General features: G+C 43.7%; 2 protein-coding genes across 5 annotated transcripts in view; one reads left to right on the top strand and one right to left on the bottom strand.

The window, feature by feature from the left end:
• Nucleotides 1-9,073: 9,073 nt before the first annotated feature.
• LOC145342472 (ankyrin repeat domain-containing protein SOWAHC-like) lies at nucleotides 9,074-10,755 on the bottom strand. Its single transcript, XM_080188035.1, has one exon. The coding sequence runs from the start codon at nucleotides 10,753-10,755 to the stop codon at nucleotides 9,655-9,657; it is 1,101 nt and encodes a 366-aa protein (XP_080044161.1). The 3' UTR covers nucleotides 9,074-9,654.
• Nucleotides 10,756-18,334: 7,579 nt separating this feature from the next.
• The window catches only part of LOC145342351 (septin-6), a 65,249-nt gene continuing 61,457 nt past the window's right edge, over nucleotides 18,335-22,126 (top strand). For all 4 annotated transcript variants that reach the window (XM_080187862.1, XM_080187860.1, XM_080187861.1 and 1 more), the window contains exon 1: nucleotides 18,335-18,436. In XM_080187862.1, the coding sequence (XP_080043988.1) occupies nucleotides 18,350-18,436 (87 nt within the window). In that variant the 5' untranslated portion in view covers nucleotides 18,335-18,349. The remainder of the gene's footprint in view (nucleotides 18,437-22,126) is intronic.

Below are 22,126 nucleotides of genomic sequence, written 5' to 3'. Positions count from 1 at the left end.
GCCCCAAAACAATATTACTTTTCTTTTTGTTTTTTCCTTTTCGCTCATTCCCTCATCTCCTGAAATTGCTGTCTGTTCTTTGTGTTCAGTTCACACGGGCCCTCTGTTAACTTATCCAACTGGCCCAACTCACTTCCTAACTCCCCAAAGCATCTCTACAGGTAAGCCAGGAGTGTGCTAGTATACTCTCCACTTGCCTGAATGAGTGTAGCTCCAACAACACTCACAAGGCTCGACACCATCCAGGGCAAAGCAGCTCACGTGATTGGCAGCCCATCCACCACCTCCACCACTGGTGGCGTACCATTATGTACCATCTACAAGGTGGGCTGGAGCAACTCACCAAGGTCCCTTCAACAGCACTTTCCAAACCCACAACCGCCACTGTCTAAAAGGATGAGGGCAGCAGACATGTGGGAACCTGCAAGTTCCCCTTCAAGCTACTCATCACCTTGACTTGGAACCATGTTGCCATTCCTTCACTATCACCAGGTCAAATTCTTGGAACTCCCCTCCTAACAGCATTGTGGGTGTACCTACACCACCTGGACAGTTCACCATCACCTTCACCAGGGCAATTAAGGATGGGCAATTAATTCTAACTGAGCTAATAATGCTATTATTATATACCAGTGAGCAGCTAGTTTGACATGAAAGTCTTTATTTTAGCAGATCATCCTTTTTAATGCAAGAATCTGTGATTCTTTTGTTATGATGGGTTTTTGATAAGAGAGGGGATTAAGGGTTATGGGGAGAGGGCGGGAAGGTGGAACTGAGCCACGACAGATCAGCCATGATCTTATTGAATGGCGGGGCAGGCTCGAAGGGCTAGATGGCCTACTCCTGCTCCTATTTCTTATGTTCTTATGTTCTTATGGCTGGTGCAGACACAATGGATTGAAGGGCCTCTTCCTGTGCTGTAAAACTCTATCACCAGAATTCTATTGCCTTGTCCACATGGAATCAGAGCAGGCGAGGGGCAGACAACAGGAATGTCCGTTGACCTCGGGCAGAAATTTCTGGTCTCACTCGAGCGAGGCAGTAAAATCCTGCCCTATGACTCTAATCAGGTTGGTTGAGCAAGCTTTTGCCGAGTGAAATCTATGCTGACTATTCATTACTTATTTCCCCTTTTCTCACTGTTTTTCTATTCTCCCCTTTAGTAGGAATTCCATTATTCTTTCTGCTATCTGTGTTAATTTGACTGGTCTATGATAGCCTGGACATGTTCTGATACCTTTCTTAAATATGGGAATTAAATTAGCTGTCCACAAGTCCCCTGGCACTTTACCTTTTTCTAATAAATTATTTTAAAGTATAGTACTACCCCTGTTATCTGTTTCCTAGTTTATTAAAAGAAGATACATGTACACAGTCCACCTGGACCAGGTTCTCTTTTGAGTTTGATGAGTTTATTCAGTACACCTGGTCTTATTAAATTTTAAATGTATTTATCTCATTCCTTTTCACATTAATCCCTACCAGATGGCATGGTGGCACATTGGGTGGCACAGTGGTTAGCACTGCTGTCTCACAGCGCCAGGAACCCAGGTTCAGTTCGTAGCTTGGGTCTATGTGGTAATGAAACCCCATTATAATCTACACCGTTCATCTCTGTGGAGCGATCCTATCAGTTTATTTCCTCCTATTTCCTTCTGGAAACATCCACTATGACCACATCCGATTTCCAATTTCTGTTGTGCAGATTTAAAGGGAAGAGCAATTTGCCCAAGAACAGCAATGGGATGACTGTCCAGTTACAGTTATTCACGGTCATGTGGGTTAAGAGAGGACATCATGACTGCTTCCCGTTCTACTTTAAATTGCCAACTCTGAGTAAATGTACTTCTGGAGGTTTAAGCACATGACTTTCCCCCACACCCCAACCACTGGTGATGCACTGCCTTCCTGTACCATTAGGGAAGTGAAAAGACTCAGTAACCAACTGGTTGTTGCTTGATTCCAGCCCCACCTATTTTCAATAGTTTTATGTCTGGCTAGGAGAAATGATGAAAGAGAATGACAGAAGCAAGCTGTTGTTTTTTTTTATTATCCTGATGATTTTTCTCCAGGGTCGCACACAGCAGTGTCCTGAAGATTGAGCTTCAATCCCTGGAGACTCCAGACCAATCCTGGAGAGTTGGCAACCTTAGTACTACTTCAGACTGTGTATTTAGATGTTTAATGTTCACCTGACTTTATTCCTTAGCAAAACAGAAGGTTGGGTAATCCAGATAATTTGTTCTCCCTTTTCTCTGGGTGAAGGAGGGCAGCAGAGATTGATCGCTGAGAACAAAAAAAAAACCAGAACTCATTTTACCAGAACTGTGAGTTAGTTCCATAGGTCAGCAAGTCATTCACTGAGCAGCTGAACTGCACACGCCCAGGTTCAGCTGAGATAGCGAATCTCAAGCTGGGCACCGCCAGTAAGGAAAAATCAGACAGGGCTCTCACCCTTGAGCAATCTCTGTTCATAGGATCAGACAGTGCAGAAGGAGGCCGTTCAGCCCATCAAGTCTGCACTGACTGTCTGAGAGAGCATTTTATGCAGCTCCCACCACCCCATCCAGCATTGCAACCCCACGCATTTATCATGACTAATCCACCTACTGCTGCGTCACCACCTAACATACACATCTTTGGGCTGTGGGAGGAAACCGGAGCACCCGGAGGAAACCCATACAGACACGGGGAGAACGTGCATGCTCCACACAGAATTGAGCCTTAGTGCCACTCTGCCACCTTTTCCCCATACCTCCTGCAAATGGTTAGTTGAATAGAAACAATCTGAATACTTGGTTGTATTCTGCCTGTGCATGAAAAGTAGCTAGTTGGGAAATGTAGCAAAGGATGGAACCAGCAAGTTTTCAATACCTACAGCAATAACAGGAGAGAAAATAATATAGAGAGAAAGAAACGAAAATAATGACTATTACCAATTAATGATTTAATATCTAACCATGTCTGCACAACAGGTAAGTTCAGTATGTAACATGGTTTATTACTATATTACCATAGGTACAGAAATATTTGCATTTCTGTGCACAGAATTATTGGTTGTACAGAGTGAAGGTAAGAATCGAGTTTGCAATAAGTGATTTACTGTCAGTTTCACGCCGATACATTTGTTTCCAGATCAGTGCTGATGGAGCACTGTTATGAATTCAGATTTGCTGCAGGAGGCCTCAGTGTCTTAATCAGTTTGGTTTCTGTTTACTAATGACATTGTGACTTCTCTATCTGTGCAGCAATGTAACCTGCTGTGATCTGGATTAGAACGTTTTGCCTCAGGTGTGTGCAGTCCTTCAGTCAGCCTGAAGGCGGACTTGAGTGGGTGATCTCACTGAGTAGGGTTTGTAGATGTAAACTGCTTCATTCAATAATTAAACCAAACATACAGAACACTGAACACGTCAGCAGGTTCCCATAGTGCCGTCAGTTCATTGGGCTACTACAAAAATGAAAAGCATTTGCCCACTTTGTTAGCAACTTTCCTGAGCTAGGTGACATATGCCAAATTGTCAATATAATATAATGTGGAGATGCCGGAATTGGACTGGGGTGGGCACTCACAACACTAGGTTAAAGTCCATTTAAGGTTTATTTAGTATCACGAGCATTTGGAGCGCAACTCCTTCAACCTGTGCTTAATCCTCTCTCCACTCGCACTATCTGTAACTGTAAAGACTTGATTCCCTGTGAAGACTCGCATTCCAACCATTATCTTGCAATTGAGTCTGTGTCTATATGTGCCCTGTTTGTAAACTCAATTCCCCGCTCATCTGGTGAAGGAGCAGGACTCCGAAAGCTCATGATACCAAATAAATTTGTTGGACTTCAATCTGGTGTTGTGAGTCTTCTTAACGGTCAACATAATATACCGAGGAGTCTGAAATATGACTGAGTATTAAGTTTAGCGCTTTACAATTATTCCACATGAATATTTCTTCCCAATACTTCTACTCACTACAAACACACCTCCCCAGCACAGGACTGTGCATTGCTGGTGTGAAGTTTTCTAAACTACAACTTTGGGTGGGGTGTTGGGGAATTGAGGTCTGTGCGGCTGAAAGGATTAACTGTACATTCATAAGGCGACATGTCGATTCTATAATGAAGAGATATGTTTTACTCTCTACGATCTTCGACTCATTTTGGAATGAAAGTATAGATGCTATTTAATATCTGCTTCATAATAGCGGTCAGAAGAATATGAGGACAAACGGATTAGGCGTCTATCTGTGAATATCATGACCACTAATTTCTGAATTCAAAGCAATTAGTTGTAGCAAGAAACAATTTGAAATGAGAGTCTGTTTGACAGTTAATAGATGATCACAATGCACATTGTTCACAATTAAATTGCTTTAATGTCCCAATCTTACATGCGACAAAACAGGAAGTCTACCCAACTCTTGGAAAACTAACCAAATAATATTCAAACAATGAATGCTTTCTTTGGGGGGGGGGGGGGCGCGGTGGGAGGGGGCACACATTTTGAGAGTCTTAAAAATAAATACCATGCATGATGTTCAGTATACCCGCTTTTAAGGTTGCTGTTATATCACTTCCTACAGGATCAATAGCCGTTTGCTGCATAGCCATTGTTATCTTGGTTACTCCGTGTACAATTTGCTTTGGAATGCCAAAGCTGAGACAGTTCTTGGCGTCTAATCTATGCCACGTTTCCATGCTGTTCATACTGTTTACGTAATATCCGAAGTCTCGCACTAAGTCCCATTTCGGTATCACCCTTGTAACCACAGAAATGTAGCAAATAGATTACAAGCCACAACATAATACTTTTCTAATGTGATTCTTCAAACCAAAATCATACCTCCCAAAACCCATCCAGTGAATAGTTCCGTCCTATTCCAAACTGATTTGAATTGAAATCATTAATATCAGTTCAGGATATTTGCATTCACCCGAAGGATTGCGGCATTTGAAACTACTTGTAAATAGATGGAAATGTATCCCTTAAGGTTGCAGAGTATTGAGAGGTGCATTGAAATTGTTATTCCACGCGACTCAGCTTTCCGAAAGAGCCCCACCCCCCCCCCTCCCCCGCGTGGCTCAGCTCACTATTTTAAGAATACAGCAAAATTGTAAGTGTATTGGTCAGTAGCAACAGGGTGATCTGGGAACTTCACCTCCCTCCTCCTCCAATGAAATAGTATCTGTTACCTTCACAATATTTCCTTGAGTAATGACACAATTATCCCTTCCACGGTGACCAGAAGAAATCTGTCGGAGTGATCTTTATAGTTATCTATCCATCCCACCTTCCTCTTTGTCTCTTTCTCCACTCCCCTCTCTCTCCGTCCATATATAAAATATGGCAGGTTTATTCTCAGATCTTAAAAAATACTACGTATATAGTTAGCCACTCAGAAATTTTTAAAAATGCAAATTGGTCCCATTACCTCTAGTCATGTTCCTTGGGATGGATGAATCCAGCAAACTAAACCCTGATCTAAGTCGTTTGAAAAACACAAGATAGCTAAATTAGAAAGTTTATTCATTAGTCACAGCAGGCTTACATTAACACTGCAATGAAGTTACTGTGAAAATCCCCTAGTCATAAGAACATAAGAAATAGGAGCAGGAGTAGGCCATCTGGCCCTTCGAGCCTGCCCCGCCATTCAATAAGATCATGGCTGATCTGACGTGGCTCAGTTCCACTTTCCCGCCCTCTCCCCATAACCCTTAATCCCCTCTCTTATCAAAAACCCATCAACCCGCTTCTTAAAAATATTTAGCGAGGCAGCCTCCACCACTTCAACGGGCAGAGAATTCCAGAGATTCACCACCCTTTGAGTGAAGAAGTTCCTCCTCAACTCCGTTCTAAACCGCCCCCCCTTTATCTTGAGGCTGTGCCCCCTAGTCCTACTGTCTTTTTTGAGCGGGAAGAGTCTTTCCACCTCTATCCTATCCATCCCATTCATCATCTTATACGTCTCAATGAGATCTCCCCTCATTCTTCTAAACTCTAACGAGTACAAGCCCAGTTTATTCAGCCTCTCCTCATAGCTCAACCCCCTCAACTCCGGTATCAGCCTAGTAAACCTCCTCTGCACTCCCTCCAAGGCCAAAATATCCTTACGCAGGTGCGGCGCCCAAAACTGCACACAGTACTCCAGCTGCGGCCTCACCAATGCCCTATACAGCTGCAGCAAGACCTCCCTACTTTTATATTCAATCCCCCTCGCTATGAAGGCCAGCATCCCATTCGCCTTCCTGACCACCTGCTGCACCTGCAGGCTGGGTTTTTGCGACTCATGCACAAGGACCCCGAGGTCCCTCTGCACCGTCGCCACACTCTGGCCCCTGTTCAGTACACTGGGGCAGAATTTAGCATGGCGAATCCACCTAACCAGCAAGTCTTTTGGACGGTGGGAGGAAACCAGAGTACCTGAAGGAAACCCACACAGACATGGGAAGAACGTGCAAACTCCACACAGTGACCCAAGCCAAGAATTGAACCCTAGGCAGCTGTACTGAGAAGATCAATTCTAGCTTATTTATTAAGAAAGAAACCTTGCAAGCCTCCATATTCTCAAAACATGCAACTGTTTCTAAAATTATTCCTGAGGTTTTGTCTTACTACTCTACACTGGAGTCTGTTTGCATGAAAGCAAAATTTGAGATATTGGGCGTACATTTACCTTTGATACCTTGAGTCTTCATTTTCATTTGTTTCAGCAAAAGAAACCTTGTGAAGCTGAAATAACATTTCATTGTGCTTCCATTATAATAAATGTGGAATCTGAAATTATTTCAGGGTGGCACAGTGGTTAGCTGTGCTGCTTCATAGCGCCAGGAATCCAGGTTCAATTCTGGTCTCATGTCACAGTCTGTGTGGAGTTTGCATGTTCTCCTTGTGTCCACGGGGTTTCCTCCCACCCTCCAAAGATGTGCAGGTTAGGTTGATAGGGGCAATCTATCATGCCAAAAGTGTCAGAGGGACTAGGAGGATTATGGGGATGGGACTTGGGTGGGATTGTTGTCAGTGCAAGCTCAATGGGCCAAATAGCCTCTTTCTGCATTGTTGATTCTATCTGGACAAAGTACTTGACAACGGAGTTCAGATCAGTTGAAGAAGACAGTTTGCTTCAATGCCAAATTGAACTGTTCCGCATCCTATTGTGTAACTAACGAAGTTAGGTTACCCAAATTGAAGTTAGGCAAGACAGTCAAAATGTCTTAAATATTACAGAAAATGGGTAGTCCTGCCAGCTCCAACCTATAAAATGTTAACTTGCATTTATACTGGAGGAAAGAAGACTGTACTTACGAGCACAAACTTGATTGCCATGGCTAGTGTCATTCAAATTACAATTAAACTCTGGCTCTGGACTTACAATGTAAATGGTGTATAACTGGGTCTCAAAACTTCAGCTGTAGAACAGTCACAACCTAGTGTGCATTAACATTGCATGTTTGACATTTATAATTTCCACTTTGCACTGATACGGTAATGTTCAGTCTAAATCCAGAGTCAGGGTGCAATCGTGCAGCGAAATTGCATTGTGTATTCTCATACATGGCACCACATAGAGCAAAAAAAACCTAGTTTATTTCCCAACCTGATTTACAAAATTCCCTGGTGGTCAATCGCAATTCCTCAGTAATTCTTACAATTGCTTGACCTCAGATTTAAGTCTCAGGAGAGCATGGATTATCCCCTCTGTGAACATTTCATGTTTAAACTGCAGGGGGAAGAGTTGTACATACATATGCTGTACAACTGTATGCCTCTACGATTTTAGAAGAGAGCTGTGGGCTTGCCTGAATATTCCTAAGAATGGTTCAGATCCAGTCACCAGGGAATTAAGCTGCATAATACTACTCTAATATTATTTGAATTACAACTACTAGTTCAGATCAGTAACTGCACTGAAAACACACACATATGCAAGTTCTGAATAAACAGTAAGAGAAAATGCTGTAAAAGCACAGCAGATCCTTCAATATGCACAAGGAGCAAAGACAAGTTGGCATTCAGTTAACTTTTCATCAGAACTCCAAATAGAAGCTTAATTAAACAAGCCACTTACAGGCTCAAACATAAAGGACAAATGGGTGGCTAATTTCATGTTTAAACTGCAAGGGGAAGAATTGTATATACATGTGCTTATGTGGGTGATTAATTAGTTTGAATAGCCTGTTAACTGCTTAATAGAAAAGCATGAAAGTATCTAAAGTTAGAAAAGATTATTGCAGTTAGGCGGTGGAAGAAGCAATAAAGGAACAAAACAGCTCAAAACTAACTGAGATGGAGAAAATGCGTGGGAAAGACACAGACAGTGAGAAAGGGGAGAGGGTGAGAATACTGGGAGGAACTGAAAATGCAGGGGGATCTGCACTTAAAATAGATTTTGGAAACATGCTCAGGATGCATCAGTCTCAAAGAGGTCAACATTCAGATGCAATCTCCCTGAGCAGAAATCTGTTCTAATGAAGGATCCATAAACAGATCAAGCCATTCCCTACTTTCTCAGACACTGGGATACTCAACCCTGTTGGCAGGATATGGTCTGAAAGTCAAAATTCCGAGCAAAAATATGGAATATGCAGAAGAAAACATATTCACGTAGAACATGTCTAAACATAATTTATAGCTGATAAGCATGAAGATATTAGTTTTCTTATATGTTGAAAATAAGTAACGATCTTAGAAGGTTACTTGTTAAGTATTACCATGACGACAAATTCAAGTTAGCAACCCACTTTTAAAAAAAGCACCATATAAAAAGTCTGGTATTTTTAATCTCGGTACCTGGTTAATTTTATTGAACTGTTAATCTCTATACGAATCATATAAACAGCATATATTTCCACAGTAATAACCGGTCTCAAAGGAACAAGAATACGTTGAAATCCATACACGCCTTGAACAAATATGTTCTAATTACGGGAACTTAAAACGAACCGCAGAACAAGGATCAGGCCCTTCGGCCCAAAGTGGAACTGAGCCACGACAGATCAGCCATGATCTTATTGAATGGCGGGGCAGGCTCGAGGGGCTAGATGGCCTACTCCTGCTCCTATTTCTTATGTTCTTATGTTTTGAAAAGGAAACCGAATATAAACGTTTTAAGTTATATTGGTCTAAGATAAACGATAATCTTCCATCCTTGTGACCTGTTCCACCACATCTGATCCTGATATCATCACGTACCGACATGTGCAGATAAAGACATGTATACACACACACAGATACACATACATTATCAAAAACAGCTTTTTCTGGTGGACTTTGGAATCATAAATCAGCACAGTGAGTAGTGTTGCCACTCCTGAATTCCAGTCCCACCTCCACAGTGGAGAAATTGTAAATGCGCATTTTGGTAAGATGTCAAAACACAAAATACATTCGGAGAGAAAATTTCCTTCAAGGAAAAAGGACTAAAATTAAATGCAAACCTTCCAAAATCTAGAGGACAGATTATGAAACGATCTTAGGCAAGTGTTTTGAGTTAGGTAGGCAAGTCTTAATATTTTTCACTGTATTCCAGTACAAGTGACAATAATAAGTCAATTCCTTTTTTTCTTTCCCCCCCCAAATAAAAACAGGATTTGAGATGGAAGGTGTCCAATTCCAGTTGGGAGCACCCAGAGTTTGAGTCTATGGTGGGAGAGGTTTATTAATTAATGGTCCGCTTCTGTTTTTCCCCTCCACCAGGGAGATGTTTTCAGGAACCGGTGTATTGAGGCAACGATGGAGAAGTCGGTCTTTTTGGCCAGATTGTCCGCCGGCTGCTCCGCCGTGGGGAGGGGGCTTTGCCGGGGGGGCTCTTCCTCCTGAGCCCCGGCCAGCTCCCGCAGTTGGCTGGGCGCCTGCCCGCCCAGGTACTGCCAGGCCTTGCGGCCGCGAAAGTCTCGGATGTCCACGTCGGCGCCGTAGGCCCCCACCAGCAGCTTGATGACCATGGGGTGGCCCTGCATGGCGGCCAGGTGGAGCGCCGTGTAGCCGCCGCCGCCCGCCTTGGCGTTGACATCCAGCCGCCAGCGCCTCCTCTCGGCCAGGCGCGCCAGCTTAACCAGCACCTCGTCCTTGCCCAGCTTGGCCAGCCAGTGGGTGGCGGTCAGGCCGCTGACGAAGTCCTTCTTGTTGAGCAGGCCGGGGTCCTCCAGCAACAGCGCCTCCATCCGGTCCCAGTCCCCGGCCGCCGCCGCCACCATCCACTCGTGTTCCCGGGGCTCCAGCGCCAGCAGCCCGGCCGACTCGTCCGTGCCCGAGGAGGTGGAGGTGGAGGAAGAGAGGGAGCCCCGGTCGCCGCTCCCCGCCTCCTGGCCGCTCCACATGCCCCCCAAGCCGCCCCAGCCATTGCGGCGCATCAGCTCCTTCAGCCCCCTCCGCCTGGCGCCGGGCGAGCTTTCCGCCGACGCGCCGTTCTGGCGCCGGCGGCTTTCCCGCTGCCTCAGCGAGCGGCCCGATCCCGAGGGGGAGGGAGCCGCCGCCGCCCTGCTCCTGCCCGGGAGCGACCCTCCGGGGCTCTCCGCCGCTCGGGCGGGCGCTAGCTTTGCGCCGCCGTGGCGCCTGTCGGATTTTTCCGCCGTTTCCAAGAAGCGGCCCAGGAGGTGGGAGAGGCGGTTCACGTCTTCCAGCACCGCGCCGTAGGTCAGCATCTTGCACCCCTCGGGCGGGGGGTGGCTCCCGCCGCACTCCGAGGCGGCGGGCGCGTCTCCCGCCGGACTGGCCGTCACTAGGAACCGGCTCTGGCTCATCTCCCCCAGCTTCTCAAACATTCTCAACTCCCTTCCCCTGCTCGCTCTTCCTGGTGGCAAAGTCCACGCTCAGAGATGAAGTGATATAGAAAGCAGTAGTGGGCTGCTGTCCTCGCTTAGTGCCTTTTGTGTACCCACGCCCCCGTGGAATTTCCTTACTGTATATATAGAAAATGTATACAGCAGATAATGAGAGAGAGAGAGAGATCCGGAATGCCCCTATGTGCGTCTCCTGTACATCCCTCCATCAGACACACAGCCCCTGCACCAACCTCTCGTCTCCCAAACGCAGGCAAAAAATTCTTTCACACCTCCTCGCATTCATCCAACCTGCTGCTCTGGCTTCAGAATTTACCCCGGTCAAAATAAATAGGTTTAAAATAATCTGCTGATTCGGCTCTCACAGTGGAACTCAAGTCACGAGTTTTCTCTCATGCCTTCGGTTGCAAAAGCAGAATAGAGATTTCTCAATTATGTTTTTTTTTGAAAACCCACACGTGCAGCGTTCACATCAGGAAGCAACTTTAAAATAAATCTCAGCTGCAACAGGTCACAGAAGGACACTCTCTTCAATTTGAAAGAAATGGGTTCTAAATTTCAGAAGACTAACTTAAAACTTGCTGCTACAAACCGAGGTCTGATTGCAATATTTATGAATTGAGCCGGAAGGAAAAAAACTGATTTGAAATAAAGTAACTGGACAATTTCAGGTTCAGTATCTCTGGTGTCCAGCATCTCCTCCTCCAATCATTTGCAGCAATTCACTTGTTATTTGTCATACGCCGCTCCCCAAAGCTCACAAACTAGAGACAGGGTTGTTAAAAGGATTAGTAAGAAGAAAAATAGGGTTAGAGAGCTGGAAACAATTCTTGTAGCGTCTTTTATATAGTAATTTAAATATTTATAAGTATGTGCAGTAATCACCAAGCCAGACAATAGTTCCCTCAGTGGCAAAAGGGCGATCTCTGAGCTGTCTGCTGAATGTTATCGGAAAACGGTCATCAATGGAATGAGTCATTGGTTGGGGAGCAGAACTGCAGTCCAGGTTCCCTGCAAGACCCCACTTGTACCAATTTGCTGCACAGAGGCCTTGGCCAGTGTGAAAATAGTTGAGGAGTTTCCAATGTGGCAGGGTGAAGCCCGATAAGTGGGATCTATGATGAGGAAGTGGTTATTAATGGTGGTACGCTGGTTCCATTTCTGTTACATAGAAACTAGAAGCAGGAGTCCACCCTATGCACTGGCTCCGTCATACATTTTGATCATGCCACTGGGTTTCTGCATAGTTCCCTGGCAAAGTGGTCTTAAAACCTGGTGTTGTCAGACTTTTTAAAGTGGTCTTAACCATATAGGCTGCCGTGATGGGAGGCAAGCAGCAGATGGTTTGGTAAGGCTTGGGTTGAACTCAACACAAACTGGAAGAACAATGCCTCATCTTCCGATTAGGCATGCTGCAGCCTTCTGGACTGAACACTGAGTTCAACAATTTGCCCCTCCATCATGACTCCAGCCTTTTGTTTTATGTTATCTGGTTCCCCTGACTTGTCCCAATGCAAGCCACCCTTCCCCCACATGATCACTGTTCCTTATTGTTCAGTGTTTCTTTCACTGAGCACTGTTTTCCTATTAACACATTCCTACCTTTGCCACTACTAATACCTTTCTATCTCTAATGGCACCGTTAACAGCAACTTTGTCTCATGTCCATGGTATCTTTGTCAATCTCTCCTTAACTCTGACTTATCACTAACTTTCCACTCTGCCCCAACCCCGACTCCAAGTATATAATTCATCACATTTCTATCTCTCTTAGTTCTGTAGAAGAGGCATATGGACTCAAAATGTTAACTGTTTTTCTCTCTCCACAGCTGTTGCCAAATCTGCTGAGTTCATCCAGTATTTTCTGTTTTGATTTCAAATGTCCAACATCTGCAGTATTTTGCTTTATATAAACTTTCTCCAGGGACTTTCTTGTGGCTAACTTATGTTAGGGGTTAGGGTTGGCAGTGAGGTGGGGGGGTGGTGGTTGGTGGGGTGGTATAATGGACATTCACTCAGGACTGAGAGCCAGGGGAGTTTGAGTTAATCAGAGGGTACCCAAGATGATACGTATTGTTGTAGTGAGCTGGGTATCTACAAGACTGGTGTGGGATGAGTTGTACTATACAGGTGCACAGTACTCTGCAGTCAGAGTAGATGATGGCAAAAGCTGAGATCCTTAAGATTTGAATATCTGCACTCCGTGAAGAGACAGCAAGTTTGCTGAGGAGGTTGTTTCGCATTTTTATCATTGCTGCTGTCTTGCTCAGATTTCTTTTGCATGTTTGTGCTTGGTCAAGGGTGACACCAAAGTACGTGGGATGTCCTTCGTGATTCAATCTCTTACCATTCATGGAGCTGTTGAGCTCCCTCCTTAAAATGAATATTTTTCCTGTCAGCTTTCTCCCCACCTCCCTCAAGGATTATATTAATCTACCATTGAGCTATAGGTGCTGGTGTTGGATATTACCAAAGTATTTGACTATGGAAGGCACTGTAATTGAACCAAATTGTGATCTTACCCAACTTTTGTGTACATGTGCATTTTCCAGCAGAGGACAGTGTTATGAAATGGCCACACATACTCGAAGAGCAAAGGTATAATTCCCTGCTCCCTGCCACACCCTTTCCCATTTGAAATGGTAGGGGATAATCGTGAATCAAACCATTGGTAGATGTTTGAACTTACATTACACTTGATACAGGTTGGTGCTAGTTCTGGCTATTGGTATTTTACAAAGAAATTTGCACTCATGTTAACACTTGACATTTGGACTACGGTTACACTGAAAACATCAGTCTCAGTCTGATATGGCTAGAGTATGATATGCAGTCAATAAACCCCAGTTATATTGCCCAGTTAGGTTGCTTTGCGTTCAGACACAAATGGCTGGTTTCTTTGATTTGATTTTGATTTGATTTATTATTGTCACATGTATTAACATACAATGAAAAGTACTGTTTTTTGCACATTACACGGACAAAACATACCCTTTGCAGAGAAGGAAATGAGTGCAGAATGTAGTGTTACAGTCATTGCTAGGGTGTACAGAAAGATCAACTTAATGCAAAGTAAGTCCATTCAAAAGTCTGACAGCAGCAGGGAAGAAGCTGTTCTTGAGTCGGTTGGTACGAGACCTCAGACTTGTATCTTTTTCCCGAAGGAAGAAAGTGGAAGAGAGAAATGGCTGGGGTGCGTGCGGTCCTTAATTATGCTGGCTGCTTTGTTGAGGCAGCGGGAAGTGTAGACAGGGTCAATGGATGGGAGGCTGGTTTGCACGATGGTTTGGTCTGAACAGGAGCCATACCAAGCTGTGGTATAACCAGTAAGAATGCTTTCTATGGTGCATCTGTAAAAGTTGCTGAGAGTTCTGATTCCTTAATGCTACTTTTGTAATGGTGCATTCCTGAACCTTTACATCTTTCATCCAGAACAACTTTCTACCTCTTCTGATGATGTCGACTATATTGGTTTATGAGTGTGGTAATGTTAATTGGAAGCATTCTCATTTCTGAGTCATTAAGTTTTAAGTTCAAATTCCACTCTGGGATTTGAGTACAAACATCAATCATAGAATCCCTACCGTGCAGAAGAAGGCCATTCAGCCCATTGAGTCTGCACCAATCACAATCCTACCCAGGCCCTATTTCCGTAACATATTTACCCTGCTAATCCCCCTCATACTAGGGCCAATTTAGCATGGTCAATCAACCTAACCCACACATCTTTGGACTGTAGGAGGAAACTGGAGCACCCGGAGGAAGCCCATGCAGACACGGGGAGAATTTGCAAACTCCACATAGACAGTGAGCTGAGGCCGGAATTGAACCCAGGTCCCTGGTGCTGTGAGGTAGCAGTGCTAACCACTGTGCTGCAAAGCTGATGCTCCAATGCAATACTGAGAGAGTGATGCATTGCTAGAGGCGGATAAACTTGTCTGCCCTCTCAACTGGCTATAAAAGTTCACATGGAACTTTTTGAGGAAGAGGCAGGGTATTACCCCTGGTGTCTTGGCACATTTATCTATCTAGCAACATCAGAAAAAAAGTGATCACATTGCTGTTTGTGGGAGCTTGTTATGCATAAATTCGCTGTCACCTTTCCTGTATTACAATGGTGATTACATCACAAAAGTAATTCATTGGTTGTTAAGTGCTTTGTGATAAGTGCTTTACAAATTGCTACTTATAACCTGCTATAAAACTGTCTCCATTCTGATCCTCCATTTGCCACAACATTCCCGCAGGCACTGAATTGCTCAACTGCACTCTGACCTCCACCTTTGAAACACAATAAAATCATTGCTCTCTCATCCTTGCCATTGCCTGGCCCTGATTTCTGCTCCCTTAAGTCCATGGGACACAGACAGGCGGATAAGTGATTTGTCCATTCACTGCCAGATCTAGCTGGACCACAGACAGCACCTTGGATTCTGTTCTCATCTGCTGAAACTGCTCACTCTTCCATTCTGGAATATAAAGATTACATCTTAGAAACCATATTTGGGGCAGCATGGTGGCACAGTAGTTAGCACTGCTGCCTCGCAGCATCAGGGACCTGGGTTGAATTCCCAGCCTGGTCACTGTCTGTATGGTGTTTGCACATTCTCCCCATATCTGCGTGGGTTTTTTCTGGGTGTTCCGGTTTCCTCCCACAGTCCAAAGATGTGAGGGTTAGGTTGATTGGCCATGATAAATTGACCCTAGTTTTGGGAGGATTAGCAAGGTAAATATGTGAGGTTAAGGGGATAGGGAGGGATTGTTGTTATCTGTACTGTAGGGATTCTATGATTGAGACCATCTGATAAGCTGTCTCTGCTTCTTGCCTGTCTTCATTAGCCCATGTGGCCAAACTATCTCTAACGCTCCCCACTACTTTAATGCAGAACTTACTTCTTTCTCGAATTTGTCTTCTCTCTCCTGTCATGCCATTTCTGAGTTCAACGCTTGTTCCCTTTGCTATTAAACTGCTGACTAATCCACATCCCCCTCCTGGTCCCTATCTTCAATGATATTGTGAATGCATATTTGTTTTCATTGTCCCTCTCTCTCCTTCAAATCTGCTGTAATCACCTCCCCCTCCAAACAATAACCCTTCACCCTACCATCCTTCAACCTTGCTTTTCCCTCCAAGATCCTTGAACCCATGCTTGCCTCCCAAATACATGTCAATTTCTACTGGAGTAAATCTCTCCAATTAAATTTTTTCCCTGCTACTGTACTGAAACACCAATTATCAAAGTCACAAATCACATCCAATGTGACTGTGACAATGGTAACCTTTCCCTCTGGCTTTTTTTTCTCAACTTGTCTGCAGCCTTTAACACACTTTCACCAACCCATTTCCTCCAAAGCCTCTCTGCTGTCATCCTGCTGGATGGAACTGCTTTCACCTTGGTCCCATTCTTATCACAGCCAGAGAATGACTTGTGATAGGCTCTCTTCCTGTTCTTGTTCTGTAACCTCTAGTGTCTCCCAATAACTTTTGACTCCCCTCCTATTGCTCATCCAAATGCTGCACCTCAAAGTCAGCATCCAAAAGCACAGCATAATCTTCATATATATTGGCAATGGCACGCAGCTCAATCTCACCACTGCCCCTTTCAATTCTTTTTAAACTCTTTCTAAACGATCAGACTGCCTACACTTCTCAGAATGGCACAGTGGCACAGTGGTTAGAATTGCTGCCTTACAGGACTGGGTTCAATTCCAGCCTCAGTAACTGTCTGTTTGCACGTTCTCCCCATATCCACGTGGGTTTCCTCTGGGTACTCCAGTTTCCTCCCACAGTCCAAAGATGTGCGGGTTAGGTGGAATGGCAATGGTCAATCATTCAATTAATGTCAGGGAGATTAGCATTGTAAATATACGGGGTTACATGGACAGGGCCTGGGTGGGATTGTTGTCGATGCAGGCTTGATGAGCCGAATGGCCTCTTTCTTCAAGGTGGGGATTCTATGATACTGGATGCCAATATGGAGAAGTCACTTGGTGGAGGTGTTCAAAATCTTGACTGTAGATGGGGAAAAATGATCTCATTGAAAGAAAAATTGAGAATCAATTTAAGTTACATAGCAAAAGAATTAATGGTGTGGCACAATGGCACAGTGGTTGGCACTGCTGCCTCACAGTGCCAAGGACCTGGGTTCAGATTCCCACTTTTGTCACTGTCTGTGCAGAGTCTGTATGTTCTCCCTGTGTGTGTGTGGATTTCCTCCAGATGTCTGGTTTACTCTCACAGTCCAAAAGACATGTTGGTTAGGTGCATTGGTCATGTCACATTCTCCCTCAGTGTACCAGAACAGGCGCCGGAGTGTGGCGACTACGGGATTTTCACAGTAACTTCATTGCAGTGCTAATGTAAACCTATTTGTGACAATAATAAATAAACTTAAAACTTAAACTAATGGTGACACGAGAAAAAACTTTTTAAGAGAGTGGTTAGGATCGGGAATGCATAGTGTGGTGGAGCAGATTCAGATGTGGCTTTCAGCGGGAAATTGGATAAGCGCTTGAAGTGAAAACAATTGCTGGGTTACAGGGAAAGGGCACGAAAGTGAGATTAACTGAGTTATTCTTACTGAGAGTCGGCACAGATACCATAGGTGTTCTTGTGCTATCGTCATTCTATGGTTCAAGTAGAGCGGTGTGTGGGTCAAACTCTTATGGTCTCATTTAAATATAAAAAAGAAATCAGATATGTGGCTTATTGTGTCCAGTAGAAGGGTGAGTCACTGTACAGATTAATGGGTTAGTCATTTTTTGCTGTAGGAGGTATAACAACTTTATACTGTAGTTTGCGTCAACCCAGATAGCTAAAGGTTAGGCACCTTTGATGCTAGTTGTAGGTGCTGGCTGCTCTTGTTACCGCCTGCACCATCACCCACTAAATTCAGTGGGAGGGGAAAGAACAACTTTTTAAAAAGGACAACTTGCAACCCTCTGAAGTTGTGATGACGCCACCACTGTGGCATTAAAACACTGAAATTTCCGCACCTGTTCTGCAGCAACTACAGGCTCGAGCTGTTGTACTGTAATTTTTTATTTTACGAGGGCCGAAGGGCCTGTACTGCGTTGTAATGTTTTAACACCGAGTTAAGAAACATGCCCCAAATAGATCCAAATATTTGTCAGTCTTAAATTAGTTTGCGACTTTATAAAGCATAAATAACAAAGTTTTAAAATCATGTCGAAAGCATTGGGAAATAACTAATTTGTGACAAATAGACGACTATTCCAGTATAAGTTTGTTGTTGATGAAGGAACAACACAATAATCCCTTTAAGCCGAAAAAAGTAATATTCACAGAAAAACAGATACTTCTTTCCGCTATTCTGGCAACAATGTGTCCAACGGGGACGCGACCATTCTGAAAAGAGGGGACGCCATCCGCATGCTGATAAACATTTGACTGCATAGGGGAAGGCAAAGGGCAGTTCGAAACGCGGATTGGGATAGTAACACTCTGTACTATTACCACAATGAATAATCTGCCAAGAACCTCTGTTTGAGTTGGGGAGGTAAAGGTTGTGGCTGCCCCTATTTCCCCCCTCTGGGCGCAGTGGTAGCGGCCAACATGTATCCAGTGCCTGTGGCTGAGATCCGCCAGCTTCTTGTTAGCGGCGGATCGACAATGGCGGCGGTAGAAGTAGCTCGGCAGATGGTGAGTGAGTAGCTTCACACTCCTTATTCCCGATCTCCTTCACAAAATCAGCTCTGGCTAAAATGCATGGGGGTTTCTCTCAGCCCTTCGCACGCAGGCTGCATTTTGTGCGTTTTTGGTTAATGATCGCCCCCGGGTTGCTGGTCACCTCAGCTATTGTTCACCGGGGAAAAGAGGGGGTGGATGGAAGAAATGCACTGGGCGTTGGCTTCTGAGGCGAATCTTAAAAAATGCAATTAAAATAATGATTCAAAAACGAAAAGGTAAATGAAAGGGGAGGGAGAGACACTGTCTCCCTCCCGCCATTTTCAGGCAGGGTTGCTCAGACCCGTTGTAGGAGGAGAGGGATCTTATTCTACTGGCTTCCTATAATGCCACCTGCACTTTCATAACTGTGCTTTCCATTATACACAATTAAACGTACTGGCTTTCACTTGTTCAAATCTCACAGCTGAGGGGTAACCGTGACATGCTATTCACGGCCAGTCCTTTGCAGTTCACACCCACATAACGGTTTTTACAAACTGATTTATTTTACCTAAGTGTTAAAGGAGACACGATTGCCCTGTGCGTTATTGCACCGTCACTCTTGGTGCCTCGATGGTTCATTGAAATGCAGCTTTGCATACTGCGAATGCAGCGCACCACTTGACTGAGTTAAAATGAGTGCTGTTAGGAGCAAGGAATAATGTATGAAGGGGGGGGTACCTGTGGTTGAAAGGATGTTGAGGCATTGCTGTTGTATTTTAAGGCGATCTTCTGAATTGTGAGATTTGTAAAGTAGTTGGAATATATTCAAACCCACTTTTATTTGTTGGCAATTTTAATCAAAACAATTTTGGTTCTGTGAGGTTGTAACTGAAACATGCAATTTAACTGATGTGATTTAGGGTGTTACTTTGCAGCATGCTGTGGAGAATAGTGGGGACTCGCCAATTATATGTTGTAATATGCAACTCACTCCTGGCCGACCATCAAGGTGCTATCACTGTAAATTTAAGGTTATCCAAAACTCTGCCTCTGCCCTAACCACCCCACCCCGTGCTCACAGACTCACATTGGTTTCTGTTTAAGCCGTGCCTCGATTTTTAAAAAAAAACTCCAATCCTTGCCTTCAAATCCTTACACGTTCTTGCCTTCCTAGTGTCCTCCAGCCTCCACAACCCAATATTACCTCTAATCTACAGAGCAATCCAGGAATCCCATGGGATTGTGCAAAAGTCAACCCCCTGGAAGTACCAGCACAAAAACATTTAAGCAGGCTACGCACATAAAGTAATCACTGGTGAGCTCAAAAAATGGAGTGAATGTTGCCAATAACCCTCTGAGATATCTGCTGTGCTTTAATTCTGGTTTCTTGAGCATTACCAGTTTTAATCACTCTATTCTTGGTAATGTGCCTTCAGTTGCCTGCTCTGCAAGTTCTGGGATTCCCTGCTTAAACTTCTCCATTTGTCTACCTCACTTTTCAGGTTTCGAGACACTGCTTAACATTTAGCCCTTCGACTTGACGTTTGGTCATCAGCCCTAATCTCTCCTTATGTGGATCAGTGTCACATTTTATTCTATAATGAATGCTTCTGTGAAGCACCTTGGGATATTTTATTACATTAACGGTGCTGTAAATGCAAGTTGTGTTTTAAAGGGCCCTGATGGCTTTAAAACTTATGGTAATTTGGATAGCAACACATATTCATTTGAGTTGATGAACTGGTTTGCTTTCTAAATCAATGGTTCTGTAATGGAGTTCAGTCATTTTAGTTTCTTGTGTCGACAGGTTTACTGTTTGGCTCACACTTTCAGTTCTCAACACTTGAGTCCTTTTTCCATACAGATTTAGTGTGGTTTGGTGCTTATGAAAGTTCCCAGTACTGTTAGACAGGCCGGCCCAGTGAATTCTCCATGTGTTCCTCTTTAGCATGTTGTGAAGAGATTAGCAGATGGCTGTCAGTAAGGTGTAAGGTGTGGGGAGGGGTGTGTGTGAGACATGAGGTAAACCTGAGATTGTCGCTAAAACATCAAAGCTTCACAACCATGTTGGGTGTTCACCAAGGTGAAAGATGTTAATGTTGAGAAATGTAATATTGCATTCTTTTCATTTTAGTTTGTTCTTTAGCTGTGGTGATGTTGATGTGGCCACATTAATTGCCTTTAGAAGTTGGTGGCGAGCTGCCTTCTTAACCAGTCTTTGTGATGACACTTCCACGAGGTTAGGTGGGAATTTCCAGATATTGACCCAGCTATAATGTAGGAACACCAATTTATATCCCCAAGTTACAACAGAATGTGATTTGGAGGTGATAGTATTTCTGTCATCTCCTGTTGCTTCTGTTGCTGCTCTTGGTATTTGAGATGGAGAAGGGGGAGTGATGGGTGACTAAAGTACTGCAGCATTAAACTTGATGAATTGAGTTTCTGAATGTCATCTGACAATCTAAGGATGTGTTGCAACTTGGTATCAGATGCCTGGATATTTGTTTTTAACTGAAAGCTCTATTTAGTTTTATCGTTGGTATTTATCCCTTCCGTTGGTTCTGCCAAGTTTTCCATTATACCCATTAATCCTTTGCCTTTTAAGTTTTGCTGTGTGAGCTTCATTATATGGCAGGAAGAATATTATTGTAATAGCGTTAGCTGGCAGAATGTTCATTTGGAAGGAACAGTTATTTGCATGCCTAGAATTTAAAATATTCATTGTTCTTAATTTAATATATTAATCTTTCACAGTATTGTGGGAAAATGGCATTCTGTGTGTTTCCAGTGTGATATAAATAAATTAATAAGACATTAGCACCCTGTTTAGTTGGATATGTATTTAAATATTGAAGGTTGCATTGTTGTCTTTGGAAGGACAAAGGTAATTTTGGAAATGCTGAAATTGTTGAGCCATAAACAGAATCCTTGATTACCTTGAGTGGGGAATATGTTAACTATGGCAGCCTGCAGTTTTGTCCCTATCGTCTTGGGGTAATGGAGTGAAAACTTGACCTTGTTCTACGTTATGGCTCCCGCTGGAAGTGTGTAGATGTGGATGTTGTAATTCTCCATGTATATGAAAAGTGCGCACACAGCCTGACACCCGTTGTGTTCACATGGTTGCCGCTTTGCTAATGCATTAGAGTGCACCCATTACCACAGACAAGGAGTCAAAACCTTTTCAGTGAGGGAGTGAAAATTTACAAAGAACGTTTAGAAAAGAAAAATACAAATATTGAGCTTTGACATCCAATATCATGTTCTTAGCAGCTGTAGACTGTGAATAAATTCCCTCATCAAGGAGAAAAATGTTGTTGTCTGAAGAGTTTCTTTCAGTCAGTCTTATGACTTCCACTGGGGGCATTTTCACAGTAACTTCATCGCAATGTTAATGTAAACCTACTTGTGACCAATAAATTTACTTATCACTAACTTAATAAATTCTGAAGCATGTCAGGAATGTGAAACTGGATAGAAAAATATTGAAGAAATATTATGATGAGATCTCTGGTAGCTTGTGTATTTTCTGTGTTACCACTGAGGAACATGTTTAAGCCATTGTTTTTTTTTGAACTTCATAGTTATAGCAGCAGTAAGCCAAAGTTCTATTCATCTATTGCCAAGTATCCTGTTTTCATCCTCTAGCCGCATTCAATTAACAGTAATTGCATATGTGTATTGCTTCACTCTACAGTTTTGTTTTTATTGCTGTGT

This window comes from Carcharhinus amblyrhynchos, chromosome 4 (genome assembly GCF_965287045.1).
Source record: "Carcharhinus amblyrhynchos chromosome 4, sCarAmb.v2.hapA, whole genome shotgun sequence".
NCBI classification, from domain to species: Eukaryota; Metazoa; Chordata; class Chondrichthyes; order Carcharhiniformes; family Carcharhinidae; genus Carcharhinus; species Carcharhinus amblyrhynchos.
The sequence above is the reverse complement of the archived record's forward strand: the minus strand, read 5'-3'. Positions and strand labels throughout refer to the sequence as shown.